The following is a 17,872-nucleotide window of genomic DNA, read 5'->3' as shown; positions in this document are numbered from 1 at the left end:
TGTCCCCAGTTTTAGTAACTATTTGAAGCATTTACACATAGAAAAAAACTTCAGATTATCAAATATCCCCTGCAGACACATTAAAATACGTCACTATGAAAAACAATTTGCATCTGACATGATTTTTGTCATTCTTGTTAAAAAAAACATCTTGAAATTGCATTTACTTCTACTTTCTAATCAAAAAACATCTAGAAATATTCAGATTTTTCATTTGAAAAATGTATTTACTGAAAATTGTCAATGTAGGCGTGCTTGAAGTTTCGAGTTTTTATGTCACGCTTGTGTACGACAAGCTAACATTCAATATTTACCCACAATTTCTACAGATTTAATAACTATTTAAAGTATTTACACAAGGAAAAAACTGCACAAATGATTGCTCTAGTCAAAGATTTGCAGAAAAAAGATTCTCCTATAGACATTAAAATACTGTAGCTTGAAAAATAACTTTGATCTGACATGATTTTTATTATTCTTGCTAAAAAAAAACTCCCCCTTCTACAGATATTCACATATTTTTTATTTAAAAATGTATTTTTAGGACACAAAATGTTTTCAAACTTTACCAAAAACTGTCTACGTACGTAGATATTTTAATATTTCCATTTATTCAACCATTACAACTCTTCCACGAGACTCCAGACGGATGTTTCACCATGCTGAATGTATCTTCCTACAACTTGCCGCTCTGTATTCCATTTTTTGAGCCGGGCTGCATTTATTTTATTGATGAAGCAAGTTTTATTTCAGTCTCCAATCTGTTTCCATCCTTAAGCCAGCAGTTTCTACACAGCCTGCAGTTCAGCCGAGACGTCCCTCAATTTTTATAACATGCATGTAGAATAAACTATTTTTGGTTAAATATCACAATTTTAAGCTTAGATTTGGTTGTTTTTCCATCAGAATAACACGCCGATTGACTGTTGGACAGCTGAAAACTCTTTCGGGCTTTGATAAATCGTCTAATTTTGGCAATTCTTTAAAAAAAATAGCATGCATTTCAAACCTGCAGGCGGATTTGGGAGTTTTTGCATAATTTCTAAGATATTTCACCATGCGGAATGCATCTTCCTACAACCTCTTCCTCTGTTTTCCATTTTCCAATCTGTCTACTTGCTTCCATACTTATGTCAAATAAATTCTTTTCGATTAAATATCACAATTTTAAGCTCAGATTTGCTTGTTTTTCCATCAGAACAATACGTCACATGGCTGTAGGACAGTTGAAAACTCTTTCTGGAGCTTATAAATTGCCAAACAAAACACTAAAACTTGTCTTTCTGTTGACAGATTGGCGGGTTTTGAGGGTTGAACTTATTTGATTTTTGCATAATTTATAAGATATTTCCCCCTGCTGAATGTGTCATCCTACAACTTGTTCCTCTGTATTTCATTTATGAGCACTTATTTTACATTTTTTTTAATCTACTTTACTGAGGGTAGAGTATGTTGTATTTGGCTTTCTGATCCGTTTTGTTAGCTTCCATGCTTAAAGATCCTCCTGCAGACGTGCTTGAAGTCACCTTAAAATACTTCATTTTGAAAAAAAGCTTGCGCCTGACATGCTTTTTTTATTAATATTCCTAAAAAACCGTCTCCTCCTTCCTCTTTGGAAGAAAAAAAAAATCCATAAATATTCATACATTTGTTTTAAAAATGCCCCTACAGGTCACAAGATGTTTTCTACTTTAGTGAAAACTGCCAACGTATGCGTGCTTGAAGTTGCAAGTTTCCATATCACACTCGCTTATAATTGGGCCTCTAATTGGCTTCTAGTCTTGTCGAAATGTCACAAAATCGTCTCGAACGTCTGCAGAGAAAGCTTTTCCCTCTTTCAAAGCATAAAAAATACGACGCGGCCTTCTAGTGTCAGACGCCTTTCTGCACGGCGAAGGTCAAACATCCAAATAAGAAGCAAAACTTGTTTTGTTTTTTTTTCCCCCAAGTGGTGGGAGACATAAACTGTTCAATGAAACTTCAGGGTTGTAGATAGAGAGGAGATGAAAACAGCTGTCAGTAAGAAAACTGAAGAAAAAGAGCATTCTCTGTAGAAAAAATGTAATGTATGTTTATAGGGAAATGAAGCCTAATGTAAAGTCTAGGTGGAAGCTGGGATGCAGATGATGGCTGAAAAGGTGCACTGGCTTTGATTTATTCATGCAGTCTGCCACTGATGCTGCTGATGAGGTTTGGATCCCAGTCAGCCTCCAGTTCAGCCCAGAGCTGTTGGCTCAGGTTGAAGCCGAGGCCCAATTCTACGCAAAAACCGCATTTTTCTGCTTCCAGTGGACACAGTGAACACATTCCTCTCACTTTCAGCTTGATACCCTCCATTTGTAGCAGCCCCTCTTTTGAAAAATGCTGCCCCGGACTCAGATGGAGTTTTAAAGTTTGCCGCTGCTGCTGGCAGAAAAGCCATTATCGGAAAGTCTCCGAAACCCGAATTACCTTCCAGTGATGTTTGCTTTGGCGATATTTATACCATCAGAACGGGAAAAAATGATGCTCCACGAAAGGCCGCGATTGGAAACAGAAGAAAACTGGACCTCGTTTATTTCACCTGCACATCCATCCTGTGTTAAACGCGGCTTACTGTTCATTTTTCTAATGGTGGATGTATATTATCTGCCTTTCTGTCACATTTTTCCTCACTGTGGGCTCATTTTTCACTGCAACGTAAAGTCCTGCACCTCTATGGAAACACAAAAGTTATGGCTAGAAGCAGAGAGAACTCAAAAATGTCCTCTGAGTAGTAAAACTAAGCCGTAATGCCATAAATCAAACACAAAGAAGTACTAAAAATTGAAAATCTCGACTTAAAAACTTTATTCCAAAGGCTGACAACACTGGAAAACAAAAACATGGCTCCACATGCTATAGATAGTTGAATATTTACGTATTATTCAACCTATATAAGCTGCATTTTCCACATGCTGTTTCACCGTGCTGAATGTATCTTCCAACAACTTGTTCCGTGCCATGCTGCATTTATTTTACTGATCAAGTGAGTTTATTTTGTTCTACAATGTGTCTAATTGGTTTTACGTCATTAATCAAACCTACACAGCCTGCAGTTCAGCCGAGAAGTCCCTCAGTTTTGTCACGAGTCAGTCACAGAGCTTCTCAGTCACAAAAAAAAAGCATTTCTGTCACAAATTTTGAAAGCACACATGTAAAATAAAGTAATTTTGATTAAATATCCCAATATTACGGTTAGCTTTGGTTGTTTTCCCGTTAAAACTACACATCACATGACATTAAAGCTCTAAAATCTTGCTTGACAAGTTGAAATTTGGTGATTTTTAAGAAAAATCTGCACGTTTTTCAACCACACTGGCAGATTTTTGAATTCAGATAGTTAAATTTATGAGATTTTTTATCACATTGCAGTTTAGTTTCTGCAGATACGTTGTTGTTTTGAAGACGTGGGTGTAACTTGTGAGAAGAATTATACTTTATTTTAATTTCTTTTCTCCATTTTTCTTTTAAATACAAAAAGGAAAATTGATGAAGCCTTTTATCAACACAGATTGCAAACCATTTTTTTAAATTTTAGCAAGTCACATCTAAAGCACAGCCATCATTCAAAAGTTTGTCACCCTCAATACCTTTGACTGCACATTCAAACTGGCAGTAACAACAGCGCCCTCTGCTGGTCAAACAGTGGAGGTTCGTGCTCGTCAAAGAAATCAGTTCACAGGTGTTTTTAGCTGACGCTGAATTTGTGTTTTTTTAATTACAAGACGTGCACAGCTTCAAAATCCTCCTCCTGTGTCTCATATTTAAAGTTCAGTCCTCACTTTTCTCTTTTTTTTTGTTGGAAAAAAAAACGTGCTGCAGCCTTGATTGAAGTGCACGCGAGTTTCAAAGAATACGCCCTGGGTAACAGGAGGAATTAGTTTTATTTTCAATACAGAAAAAGGAGAAGATCAAAGCGGCTGATGCTGGCATCCAGACAGAACCGGCCCTCCCACTTTAAGTTAAAAAAAAAGAAGAAAGAAAATCACCGCTCCGGGTTTGGAGATTCATTTGCCAGCGCAAAAACTGAAGCTTAAGGAGCTTTTATGAGGCCAGGAGGAGGAGCGGGAGTCTGAAGCACAACAGATGTTCACAAGATAACAGGTATACATATTTTATCTGTTGTGTCAGGATGTTTCTGTTGTGCTCGTTCTTGTCGTCGTTTCCTGATTCGCTCTGCATTCTGCGTTCATCCCGCACGGCTTTAGAATAGGTCTCGTCATTTTCGGCCTTTCCCATTGTCCTCGACGTCTCAGGAACCGCGACATTTTAGTGACATTAAACAGGTCTGACTTTGATCTTTGATCGCTCCGTTTCTGTTTGCTGCTACGACATGATTCATACTTCGTACTGAAAAAGGAAAATGCAAGGTCTTTTAGAAGTCATAATGTATTTTCCAAGTGCCCACAGCTGTTACCAACACTGGAAAATACAACAGTGGCTCCACATGCTACAGACATTTAAATATCTACACTTCTTTAGTCTCTACAAACTCTGAATTTTTCATAATGAACTCCAGAAAGATGTTTCACCATGCTGGAGGCATCTTCCTACAACTTGCTAGCCATGCTACATCTATTTTTATTGATCAAGTTTATCCTATTTTGCTCTCCAATCCGTCTAATTAGTTTCCATTCTTAAATCATTCTGCAGTTCAGCTGAAACATCTCTCAATGTCTGTCTGGCTGTAATGGAGCCACTGAGCTTCTCAGTCGTAAAATGCTTCGTTTTTAACTTAATCTGATTTACTTTTGGCACATTTTTAGAGCAGGTATACAGAATAAAGTCATTTTGACTAAATATGACAACTTTGAGCTTAGCTTTGGTTGTTAAACGGGTCTGACTCTGGTTGTTCCGTTTCTGCTGTTCGCTGCTATGAGACGATTCATACTTTGTACTGTGAAGAAAAAGAAAACAAAATCCCATTCTGCTTCCCTCCTCCTCTTCAGAAAGGTCTTTTAGAAGTCAGAATATATGTTTCCCAAGTGCTCACAGCTGTTACCAACACTGGAAAATACAACAGCGTCTCCACAGACTGCAGATATTTGAATATTCACATTTTTCCAGCTTCTTTAAAAACTCTGCATTTTCCACACAACTCTATGTATAAACTCCACAAAGATGAATGCATCTTCCTACATCTTCCTGCTCTGTATTACATTTTAAAGCCATGCTGCTTGTCTGATTTTGCTCTCCAGTCTGTCTAATTTGCTTCCAAACTTAAATCAACCTACACAGCCTGCAGTTCAGCCGAAACGGATCTCAGTTTTTGTCTGGTTGCAGCCGAGTCACTGAGATTCTCAGCTGTAAAATGTTTAGTTTTCTACTTAATCTGGTTCACTTATGGCAATTTTTTAAAGTAGATATGTAGAATAAAGTAATTTTTGGTTAAATATACCAATTTTGAGCTTAGATTTGTTTGGTAAACAGATCTGATCTTTGATTATTCTGTTTTGTTCCGTTCCGTTTTTAACTTAATCTGGTTTCCTTTGGGACAATTTTTAAAGCAGATATGCAGAATAAAGTCATTTTTGATCAAATATCACAATTCTAAGCTTAGATTTGGTTGTTAAACAGGTCTGACTTTGATTGTTCTCTTTTTGCTGTTTACTACGATGAGATGATTCATACTTTACACCGCAAAAAAAAAAGAAGAAATCCCATTCTGCTTCCCTCCTCCTCTTCAGAAGGTCCTTTAGAAGTCACAATAAGGCACTTTGAGATTCATTTATACTCCCAGAATTCTTAAAAAACACAAAAACAGCAGGTCAAGTCCGGTTCCCCGAGGTCACACGGTGACATTTGCAGCACGGTGAATCAGATAAAGAGCCGACTTTGATGCTGACAAGTGGGTCTTAACTGGCCTCCTCAGCTGCACTCTTTAATCCGACACATTTTCCTTCCCACTCTTCAATTTGACAAACAGGATTTGAAGTGAAGCCTCCCACACAGTAAACAGCTAACAGTGAGCTGCTGCGAGTGGCTGAGGGAGATATTTACCTCCCTATGCAGCAGCAGCCCGGTAGTCCGCCGCAGAAAAACGTCACCGGAGGTAAACAGCGGCCGGCGTTTGTTCTGGTTTGAAAGCCGGCACTTAGGGCTAGCTGGTAATTGAGCTGAAACTGGAAGCGAGACCGCAGGCGGGTAGAGTCCACCCCAACGAAAATGACAAGCGGGTTCATTTGGCCATGTAAGCCGCTACCTCCTTCTCCAGACTCTGGGCGAAGCGGTGGTTGAGGAAGAGGAGCTGGCCGTGAGGAAGCAGGCGGCTGAGCAGGACGTCGATCCGGCTGCTCTTCAGGAGGACCTGCAGGGAAAACAGACCGTCAGTGGTGTTTTAATCTCACTTCCTGCACTTTCCAGCTCTTATCTTGCTCCGTATCGCAGCAAAACAAACGTGCCGTAACTTGTTTTGTCCACAAACAAACAGTGGAGGGTAACCAGATCTTCTATCAGCTGAGATTTGGGTAATTAACGCATTTGGACGTAGGAGGCGTTTAACACGGAGGAAAAAGGTGCGCGAGGCTTTGGATGTTTGGCGCTACTCGTTAGCGGGATCAGCTAATTGTTGGTTTTGACCTTTTCCTGGGATTTGTTGAGATTTATCCTTTAAGACCAAAGTACTAATTGTCTCCCAAACAGCAGCGATGGAGCTTAAACCCTGCAATTATAAATGTTTCCCTCGTTTAATCCCAGACTCACGAGCTGGCCGACGGCGAAGGAAACGCAGCCAGACCTCCGACTTGTTGCATTCGAGTACAAACGGTGGAGAGGCCGACGTTATTCTGCAGCCAAAACAGTTAAGCTGCTGAAAAACTGTTTGCAGACACCCATAAAATAGCCACAAGCAAAAGTGTTTTTATGGTTCCTGAAGGTCTCGCTAACCTTAGATCTTTTCTGAAGCACCACAGCAAAGATTACAAGGACTATTTTCTCTTTTTTTTTTTGCTGTGTTTTGACGATTTTTTTTCAAGCTACTCTCCTTATTTTGACTCCTTTTTACACTCCAGTGACAACTCAAAACCAAGGCTGGGTTTCTCTCTATAATATGATGTAATTTAGGTATTTTATTTTCCTCTGTGAAACGCCCAGAGACGACTTATATTATGAACTAGTCGTTAATAAATACAATTAGAGTTTGAAAGTGCAGTGAAAACTTTCCTTGGCATCAATAACAACTACATTTCTCAGCTGATTCTCTGCTGCCACGCTGCTTAAAGTCGTAAAGCAGGTACGACTTGTCACCAAAACAAGTTTTTAATGCGCAAAACGGCCGAGAAAAACTGAAAAACCTTCTCTTCATTTAGAACATAAAAGCAGCCGTTTCCATGTAAATGTCAGCCGAATTGGAAGCAAACTTTTGAAATGTTGCAATAAACTTTCTAAAAATTAAAATGCAAATTGGACTTCTTTCTACAAAAACTGCTTTGGAGCGATGAACAAAGTGTGTAGTGTTGTCAGCAGCTGGCTGTATGGGCTACATTGCACTTTTCTGTAATAAACAGAGTAAAAAAAAATACATGCCACCAAGACAAAGACACAGACAAAAGTTTGGTCATCTGTGTTCGAAAAATGAAGGGAAGTCTGCAGGAATTGTTTTCAATCAGGACAGTTGGTAATTTCCTTGATGTCAGCTGGTATTTAACAGGTTTCATGCTGTCAGGAGGTAAAGACAACAAAACAAGCACAGATATCTGATCTGTCATGTGGGTTAAATGTTCATTATGTCAGAACTTATCCAGAAAATGCGTTCCCGTCTCTCATAAAGCACTCTTTTTGGAAAAACCTTTGTATGAGAAGTTTTTGATAACTGTGCTGTTTTTAATGAGATATTTCAAAAATACTCATGAAAATACATTGTGGAAACAGAAAAAGTCTTATGTGATCTGTACTGTGTGACCTCTCACATTTGATCGACTAATTTGCACATTCCTGCACAAAGGAAGTATTTCTACAACTTTTTTATAACCGCTTATTCCTTGATTATACTTGCTGCTAATGTGTCTTCTCACACTTTGTCTCCTAACTGGCAACTCTTTTTTAATCCATACATTTCTGTTTACTGTGAGATCAAACAATAGGTTCTTTTTTTATGGCCAATATCAATTATTGGTGATCATGAAAGGTCAACTACTAGTCGATAAACATGATTTTGAACATTATATGATAGCAGAGAAGATTTCTTTAACAGAAACAGGAGTGACTAAATGAGTACAATTTAGGTTGATCAGTCTGTCTCTATTTTCTTAATCTTCCACTGTTCTATCGCTTTTATTTCCCACTAAAGTCCAGATCTTAATGATTTATTACTCATTGCTTTCCAGTGTCTGTTTCAGGGTAATCTGTGGCTGCCAGTCAAACTCCGTCTACGTGAGAACCTACTTGGCGATGAAACTTTTCTGATTCTGCTCCTTTAAAAGCCTCCTGAATGAACAGCGTACACTGTCCCTCTGTTTTCTCTAACCGTGATGGTTCTCACCTCGCTGCCCGGCCCCAGCATGTGCAGATGCTCCAGGCAGTGTCGGGTCAGGTTCCTCAGGGTTCCCTCGGCCAGCAGCAGGTTCTCGTGAGGCTCACAGACCAGCGTGAAGCCCAGACTCTGGACGCCGAGCCACAGGACGCTCATCTCCTCGTTGAAGGGGTCTCCGGCCCTCAGCCTCGCCACCCCGCTGTCGGCGTCCTGCAGGGCCAGAACCTCCTCACCGGGAACCATCTCCACCAGCTGACGACCCGAAGCCTCCCGGGACAACGTGACGGCGCTGTGGACCTGCCTGGAGGATCAGAGGGACGTTAACAGCTGTCGACTCTACAGGCCTGTTTCTGTCCATCAACTAATCAAACTCCACTACCAGCCAAAAGTTTGGACACACCTCCTCATTCAATGGTTTATATTTATTTCTGTTATTTTGTACATCGTACACTGATACTGAAGTTTAACATTTTTTGTTTACAACATAATTCCATGTGTATTCTTTTATATTATTATATTAATCTACAATGTAAAAAATGATTAAATAACAAGACGACATAGTCACCAATATCCCCCGCCACATGTGAGGTCTATGAGTCTATATCCAAGATAGTGATCAAGGGCCATAACTCTGTTAAATATTATCGCACAGGTCTCATTTTCGAACTTGATCAAGGTGTCCATGGTGTGAAGCTACAGACTAAATTGTTAGCTGTAAAATTAAATGTTCACTCACATTGTGTGCATCTCCTGGGGGCTAAGCCCCCCCGGTCCTGAAAACCTAGTGCCGCCCCTGCAGCAGTTTACAGCTTGTCAGCTGCAGTCGCGTTCTGTCGCTAATTACAGGCTAACCGTGAATGCTAGCTCAAAAGTAACCGGATGGTGAGTGGCAGGATGAGTCATGGAAGAGGTCGGTATGTTTAATGTTGCTGTAGAGTGAAAAATGACCGAGAAACGGCAGTTTTAAAATCGCTGTGTGTGAAGCAGCACAAGGCATAAATTTGCATTGAGCCTTAATTATGGAGGGCGATTCAGGTTCCCACGTCAATTAAGGGCTGGCGCGTGACGTAACAATGTGCCACGTGAACAATGTGGGACTCATATGAATGTAGAGAGTCTTTACTATAGTCTGTGAAAGGATTGTCCTTCTCGTATGAACCGTTTGGCCAGGATGGCGATTTAAGTAAAAAAAAAATATGTACATGCCTGAAAAGAAGAGAGTTGGGGCTTTTTTTTAAGACTAAAATGTCTGTAGGTGAAAGTATGGCGAAGCAGTAGCGTTTGGTAAACAGTGCACGACATGGTCACCAATATCCCCCGCCACATGTGATGTCTATGAGTCTATATCCAAAATAGTGATAAAGGGCCATAACTGTGTTAAATATTATCGCACAGGTCTCATTTTCGAACTCGATCAAGGTGTCCATCGTGTGAAGCTACACACTAAATTTCGTAATCCTAGCTGTAATAGTTTCCGAGAAAAGCTGTCCCCTTCATGTCGGACGCACGGACGGACGGAGGCCAAAAACAAAATAAATTAAATCAAATTAAACTAAATAAAATAAATAAAACTATATTATTAAAAAATAAATAGACAGGTGAAGGGCAAAAGTTGAAAAAAATCATAAAATTTGGAAAATAGAAATACAGGAAAAAAAACAGTACATTTAATAGACTAAAATATGTAAGTAAGTGAATAAACAGTGAAATTAATAAAATTAAGCTCTAAGAAGAGCAGTGAATAATAAAATCCATCAAATCAATCAAAACTCAAACTAAAAAGGTAAATCTTGAGTTTTCCTTTAAGCTAACCACTGGTGAGGCTTATTTTCTGTATAAATCAACACATTTTTATTGACTGTATTCAAATCAGGGCTCCAAGTAAAGCTTATCCTTTTCATTCTTGCTTGAAAAATATCAACAAAAATATCCAAATTTCAAACTGAAATGTGCCACAACTGTGATTTTGAGAATCGCACACCTACATTATAAAAACATCCTCCGTAAAGAGATGAAGAGGGTCTTCCTTGTTGTGTTTTTGGCATTTTACCATTTTTACCGATAACCACAACACAAGCAGCCGTTCACAGAAAACCCTCGTCTCTTCTTTCGTGTTCGACGATGCTGAGAAAACATCTACTTCCCTCAACATTGTCGAATTTAACTGTCATGACTTGACATGTTGCGGGAGAGCAGCAACGCAAATCTTTTGCACCACGTTTTCCTTTTGACAGCGGTAATGAGCAGCTACAGGCTGTCATTTGGGAAGAGGAGAAAAGCAACACAAACACTTTTCAGTTAACGGAAAACACACGAGACGAAACGGGGAGAAGATTGACAGCCTCCACTGGTCTCTGAGTTTTGGGTGTGTTTTTACAACGTGTGCCATCAAAAAATAAAGGATGCAGAACGAAGAATGGACGCGAGGACAGCCACACACAAAAAAACAACAACAACAAAAACAGGACGAGGGTGGTGGTGTTCTTGGATTACAACAATCAAGGTTTCTGGAGATGACAGCTAGTAAATTGGCAGTTGTTGCAAGTTATTTATTACAAACATTTACTGCTGTCCACAAAAGTTTTTGAGTTTTTATTTATTAATTGACTTCATACAAATGGAATAAACACAAAATCAAAGCAGCATTTGCCTTTAAAACAGCTCCAGATTCTGTTTCTGACAGTTTTTCAGCAGGTAGTTTAGTTTGAATATCTGAATTTAAGCTGTTTTAATGTGTTCTTGATGCTTTATATAATCTCAGACTGACTCCTTAATGTTAAAATCAGGGTTCTGTGGATTCCAAAGCATCTTTTTTTGGGATCGTGTTCTTCTTGCGGATGCAGATGATGCTTTTACACCACCAAAGAACGTGGCGGAGTTATGTGAGGATCGGCGCTGGTTTGCCTGTCTGTTACACGGTAAAACACTGACATGATGAATATTTACAGCACTAAGCAACTAAAGCAACTTATTTTATGTTTATTGTGTAGCTCTCTGACTTTGATATTCGCCTTGAATTCGATGAATATATATATATATATATATATATATATATATATATAGCTGAAATCTTCATCATCATCTTTAACTTGTGCGCTTTGAGAGTTAAAGTCAGATGACATTGCCCTTATACATTTTTTAAGCAAAAATATCACAAGCTGTACATTTTTATTGGCTTTTGGTCGTTCTTAATGGTTCATATTTTTGAATTTCTATTTATTTTATCTTAAAAATTTGCCCTATAGTGTGTTGTCCTGCTTTGCCCTGTTTTAATATTTTCTACAATTTTTTTTAAATTGATTTCCTATTGCGCTTATTACTCCACCAAGGAATGCACAGAGTCATATGATGATCAGCTATCTTTGTCCGTCTGTCTGTCCATTACCAACATTACTCAAAAACAGATTCAGATGAAATTTTCAGGGGAGGTCAGAAATGACACAAGGACCAAGTGATTAGATTTAGGCAGTGATGCAGCTTATAGTCTGGATCCACTGATTTGTTAAAGATTTCTGTATCATTGCCAGATAGCAGCACGGCAGCACTGTAACCATGACAACAAGTGAACACTACATCAGCTGCCTGCTGATGATCACATGATTGTGATCCTACTACAAATCCACCGCTGTGGACTTATCCATCGAAAATGATCCAACGAACAATTGATTAGATTGTGGGGGTGTTTCTGAGTCCAATCAATGCCCGCTACATATTTAGGTCATGCGATTCGGTATCCGTACATCACGTAAACATGCATCACACACGCCTGTGTTCAGCGCAAGGTCATTTTGTTTAGGTAGTGTGGGCACATCTATATTAAATGGACACATTCTAGGTTGCTGTGATTTCTGATCATCAATAACTAATAAACTAATGCTGCAATTCTGACAATGTCATATGGGGAATGAACAGCCTTGGCAGAGGACTGCGATCTCTGAGTACTTTTCTTGTTACGACTGCAGCTGAATGTTTGGGCTCATATTCTGTAGATTTTTTCTATATTATATCTATTTTTTATCTTATTTCACTTTATTTTACCTTCATTTTATACCCTAATATTCTGTGTTGTCTTATTGTTTAACCCTTTATTGAATATCCATGCTGCTGGAAACAATTTCATTTCCCTCCAGCGGTTAATAAAGTCATCCAAGTCTAAAATTGCAGAATCAATTTGTGGCCGATCTTGATTGATAAAAATCAAAGCATTTAAACGGCCTAAAACTTTTGCACAGCAGCCTACATTGAATCAGCATCAAATGGAAAGAACAACATCCTCCTGGCACAACAAGTCCTGGTGTTAATTTGAAGAAACACAGGCAGTAAAACCTAAAGGTCTGTTCAAATTAACACACAAAATCACTCTCAGAGCCTGGAATTATGAAATTAGGGATAAGATAAGGTAAGCTAGGATACAATAAGATATGATAAAATAAGATAAGATGGAAGGAAATTCTTGTGCCAGATAGAAAAAAAAACTAATTCGATAAGACATGCAGTGAGTAAAAAAAATAAAAACAATAAGATGTAAGTACAACACAATGCTGAAAATACAAGTAAGTGCGAAAAGTAGTAAGTGATACTAGCAGTGATTCTTGTAGGACAAAAGTAATATTAAAGCAATATTACACATGATAATCAATGCAAATTAAAATAAAATACACTTTAAAAGTCTGCACATTAAATTGAAATATTACACATAAGTCTGACACTAATATTGCACATATTGTTGTGAAAAGTTATACTGTAAATAACATTGACATTAATATTTCAATGTAACCCTTTTTTAACCGCAATTATCCACACCTGTTGCCTAATTGACACTGTGCTGGTCAGGTGACTGAAAACAAGCTAGCAAGCATTAGCACCATGTTTGCCTTTATTTAGAGCCCACTTTAGGAAAGAAACCAGTTCTGTATGCTCTCAGATTAAACAACGGTACATTATTTCAGTGTTTTCATGTTAAAATACGTCCTCACCTCGCCACTACAGCCACCTTCTCCTTCTGCAGCAGCCTCCTCTCCTCCGGGTTCAGCTCCTGGAGCTCCTCGGACAGAACCGCCTCATCTGGACCGAACACCCGGGAGTAGAGGACCCGACACTCCCCGGCAGAGAGAGCACTGATCGGGCACACGGTGTGGATCAGGAAACACCGAACCATGTTCTGAAAAATCTCCCAAATCCCCCTCGATTGAAACTTATTTCTCAGAATAACGTTTCCTTTGCGATGTTGTTGTCAAACACTTCCGCGTTGCTCAGCTGACCGCTCTCGGCCGCCGTCATCTCGCGGTATTTGAGCCACCAGATGGCGTTCTCAGTCTGCAGCTCAGATAGACTCCATTAATCACAGACAAACGAAGAAGGAGGCAACACAACATATAGATTTTACAACTTTGTGTGGCGTAATCTTAGGAAATAATAACAGTAAGATGTTTAGTAAAGTCAAATTTGTTTACAAACCACATTTAAAACAACAAGAACCACACTGAAGTGCTGCGCAACAGAAATAGCAGGTGATAAAACACAATAAAACACAATAAAACACAACGACTACAAGACAACTCAAGAGAAAAGATAAAAAACAAGAATAAAAGTGCAATAGATAAAATAATAGGTTAAGAATTCAGGGTGTCAAGTTTTACTTGAATCAAACCATGCCAAAAACTGGATCTTCAGCAGAGACTTTAAAGTTTCTACAGCAATTCTCAACTGAAAATGTAAACTTTATTTCTTCTGTTTTTGTGCTTAAATCTCATAAGATCCTAAATCCTCTGGTTGGTAGACCTCAGTGCTGAATACAGTGGCACAAACTCATTCAAAACCTAAAAACAAGAAGAGTAAAATCTTAAAATCAATCCTGAAATGAAGATAAAGCCAGTAGGAGGAGGGCAGTGCAGTTGTTATGTGATCACCCGTTCATTTGTAGAAGACAAACAGGTGCAGCAGCTGCAAAAGACAACTGCTCTACATCCACACCAAAGAATTCAACAGTCCAACTGAACGGCAGAGTTTGGCCAGTGTATCTTGGGTACATGTCTCAAAAAGCAAAAGATAGTTTGAGCCACTGATCTGTTGTCTGTCGTATTCTAAAAAGAGTTATCAGAGGTCAAAGCAAGGTTTTTCACGTGTGAATAAAATGAAGCCAGAATAGAACAGAGATGCTAATTTCTTTGATTATGTGATTCATTGTTTAGCCTGCCAGATGTCAGAAAATAGGAAAAGTCTTCAAAATAATAGTCTTCAGTTCAGCCCCCAAATCTGAAAATGTTCAATTAAATGCACAAAATAAAGCTACAAGGAGCTGAACTGAGTGAGTCCTCTTCGCTTTTGCTTAAAGACCCTCTCTGGTCATTGATTAAAGCCCTGAAAATTAATTTCTGTGTATCAAAAGTACATATTCTGGCATTTTTTCCCCATTAGAACAATTCCTTCCTGCCCTATAATGACCTAGATGTAAGTCCACAGATTTGCTAAGACTAATCACTGCAGCTCCAGCACACCAGCTCGCCCATGACGCTGCTTAAACACAGTAAAACTACTCTGCACTTTACAAGTTATGATATTGGAGTAATTCAGCTGCACAGAAACTGATTTGGAAGAAGAAGAATGAGACAGAAAGTCCCACTCTGCAAGCTGTCAGGGTGTTTCTTTAAGTTTGTGAAACCACAAAGGTCAGAAGCGTGTTTTTGAGACTGTCATCTGCAAATACTCAGCCATGGTGTTGACTGATATTTCACCCAGGATGTGTCTTCCAGTACATGAAAAACAACATAAGGACAAATTCAAAAGTTAAAAAAATATACTTGATTTTCACCAGAGAGGGTCTTTAAATGTCATGATATACTAAAAAACACAACTTTAATGGGGAAAAAGAATCAAACACGTTGGTTTTCTTTACTTTAAGGTATTCTTTTTGTAAAAATGTTTGATTTTTAATTGATTTCCACCTATTTAAAAGCATAAATGAAACCTATCAAAGACCTCCAACATATTAGAAGCAGTAAAAGCTGTAGACTGGGTGTAGAATGGTGCTAAAGTGGATCTGGAGGCAGAAGGAGTTCAGGGATCACAGCGTCTCAGCAGACAAACAGAGACAGCTGTTAATCCAACAGCTGCTGCTGGTCACACTTCTTTACCCTGAGAGCTGCTCAGTGTGTCAGAGTGTGACGGAGGGAAAAGACAGACAACATTCACTCCACCGGCCTGTTAACCTCTTCACCTGCCGTCCTGCACCGACCTGCTGAGGAAGAAACTCTCTGTAACCAGCCTGAGGAGGATCTGCTTCTGGTTTCACCTCCTACAGCTGGAACATGTGGATGAGAGGAGCTATGAGAGCAAACACTGAGTTTCATTCACGTTAGCAGCTCGACCGCAGGGATGTCTGTCAGTTTGGGTGCAGAATAAAACTTCTAAAAACTATATTTCAGGGGAGAAAATTCCTATTTTACGCTGTAAATAGTGTATCTGAGCTGTAGTTGAAATAAAGAACTGTTTAAAATGAATCTCGCTCATCTTTCTGAGCTAATGATGGCAGTTTACTTACTTTAAACTGCTAATTTAATGTCACAGATTCACAATAAATTGAAATATTGAATGCAGAAATGGAAATATTGCACATGAAACTGACATATTGTACCAAACATTAAAGCTGCTGTCCGGAGTTTGAATCGCAGCGTCTCCCAAAACACTGGTGGTCCCACCCTCCCTCCCTCTGATTTCGCCCCTTTATTTGTGCACGCGCGCAGTACATGAGAGAAGTGCCCGGAGTGCTGCAGCGTCTCGCCTGTTTTGCTGTTTTCCCCTCTTCTACATTTAGTACATTTAGTAAATAATAAAGGAATTACGTTAGAACGCTGTATTGAGTCTAACTTGTCCTAATACCAAAATAACATGAATCTGCTAGGACGAACGAGTAAAGTTTCAATATGTGATTACACTCGTGTATCCCTCTCGATGACGTTGTTTATCAAACTTAGGGCATTTACGCGTGTATATGTGTTACATTGTTTATTTATTTCTATCTAGAGTTCAGAATTGCATGACTCCTCTGACGAAGAGTATGTCCCAGGCGCCCCAACATCTTCCTCCAGAGGTCAGGCATCTAAACGAAGCCGTCAGGCGGGCTATGGAGGCCGTGGTCGGGGAGCGACGCGAGCACCCCGAGCCAAAAAACGTCCTGCAGTCTCTTGGCCTGACAAGCCGTGGGATTGGTAACTTTTCTGGAAGTTGCTGATCCCTGATGCTCTCTCCTCCACAAGCAAAACAAATGTGCGCGCGGTTGCGTAGTGCGTAGCTCGCCCACCTCTGCATGGGCTTGCTTGCTGTGCGCGTAACCGTTGATTGACAGCATGACAAAGCTGAAGCTTGAACTTGATTGGTCGGCAGCGACCGGCACTTTTTGGAATAACATGGGGGTCTATGAGAGGAAGGCAGAGCTCAGGAATAAATTTTCATATCGCGTTATTCTAACTTTATATTATAGTATCGAACTAGACTAACACATTTAAGCTTTGTTAAAAAATGATACATAAATTGAAAACAAACGGAAACTCCGGACAGCAGCTTTAAACATTGCACATAAAATGGAAATGAAAAAAAATGAAACAAAACAAAAAAAACAAGTATGAATATTCATACTTGTCATTTTCTCACACATCAGATCTTGTCCTCACTAATGAATCTAATGAAGCAAACACAGGAGATGATAAATAATCCGATTTTAGTCAAGAAATTGTCGGCAAAGAAGCTGATTCTTCTCATTTAATATACATCTTTTAAAAGCCAGATTGTAAAGAATCAGATGAAGATTTTGGGGGATGATTTTAGTCACTTTTAGAGAAGATTCTTCATGCTTAATATGAATTATGACAAGCAACAACCGGGTATTTCTGCAGAATAACAACACTCAGCTACTAGCAACTAAACATGACAACAATATTAGATCTTCTCATTTAACTCTCAGCAAGAAAGCAAATCAGTTAACTTCACCAAAATGCAACTACTCTGAATCTTCAATCAACTAACAGGTTTGAAAGGTGGGTTTTCTGTTAAAAAACCTGCAAAAGGACACAATCGATCAGTGCTGGAAACTGCTTAAAATCATGACATTTCATCATAATCACTTCATTATAAATGTCTGTTTCAACAATTTGCCGAAAATAAAGCTTCTGCACTAATCAGACTTTGCAACAAACCAAGTGTTCTCTGCTCTTTGCCACAAGCAGGAAGTCATGACTAACTCAGCTGTGACCGACAGTCACTTGACAAAAATTCAGACAGTTTTCATGAGAACTGTGTTTCAGAAAAGAGAGCAAACTAAATAAAAGTGTAAGGAGTTGAATATCTATAGTATGTAGAGCCACTGTTGTTTATTCCAGTATTAGT

The 17,872-nt window shown here is 39.0% G+C and overlaps 1 protein-coding gene across 1 annotated transcript; it reads right to left on the bottom strand.

Annotated features, from left to right (window-relative positions):
• Nucleotides 1–2,805: 2,805 nt before the first annotated feature.
• ap5s1 (adaptor related protein complex 5 subunit sigma 1) lies at nucleotides 2,806–13,761 on the bottom strand. The gene is made up of 3 exons (XM_022216634.2): nucleotides 13,468–13,761; nucleotides 8,501–8,792; nucleotides 2,806–6,328 (listed from the first exon to the last, which is right to left on the bottom strand). The coding sequence occupies exons 1-3, from the start codon at nucleotides 13,647–13,649 to the stop codon at nucleotides 6,200–6,202; spliced, it is 603 nt and encodes a 200-aa protein (XP_022072326.2). The 5' UTR covers nucleotides 13,650–13,761; the 3' UTR covers nucleotides 2,806–6,199.
• Nucleotides 13,762–17,872: the final 4,111 nt, after the last annotated feature.

The sequence above is a fragment of the Acanthochromis polyacanthus genome, chromosome 1 (assembly GCF_021347895.1).
Source record: "Acanthochromis polyacanthus isolate Apoly-LR-REF ecotype Palm Island chromosome 1, KAUST_Apoly_ChrSc, whole genome shotgun sequence".
In the NCBI taxonomy this organism is placed as follows: Eukaryota; Metazoa; Chordata; class Actinopteri; family Pomacentridae; genus Acanthochromis; species Acanthochromis polyacanthus.
Note: the sequence above shows the minus strand (reverse complement) of the source record. Positions and strands in the feature narration are given on the sequence as shown.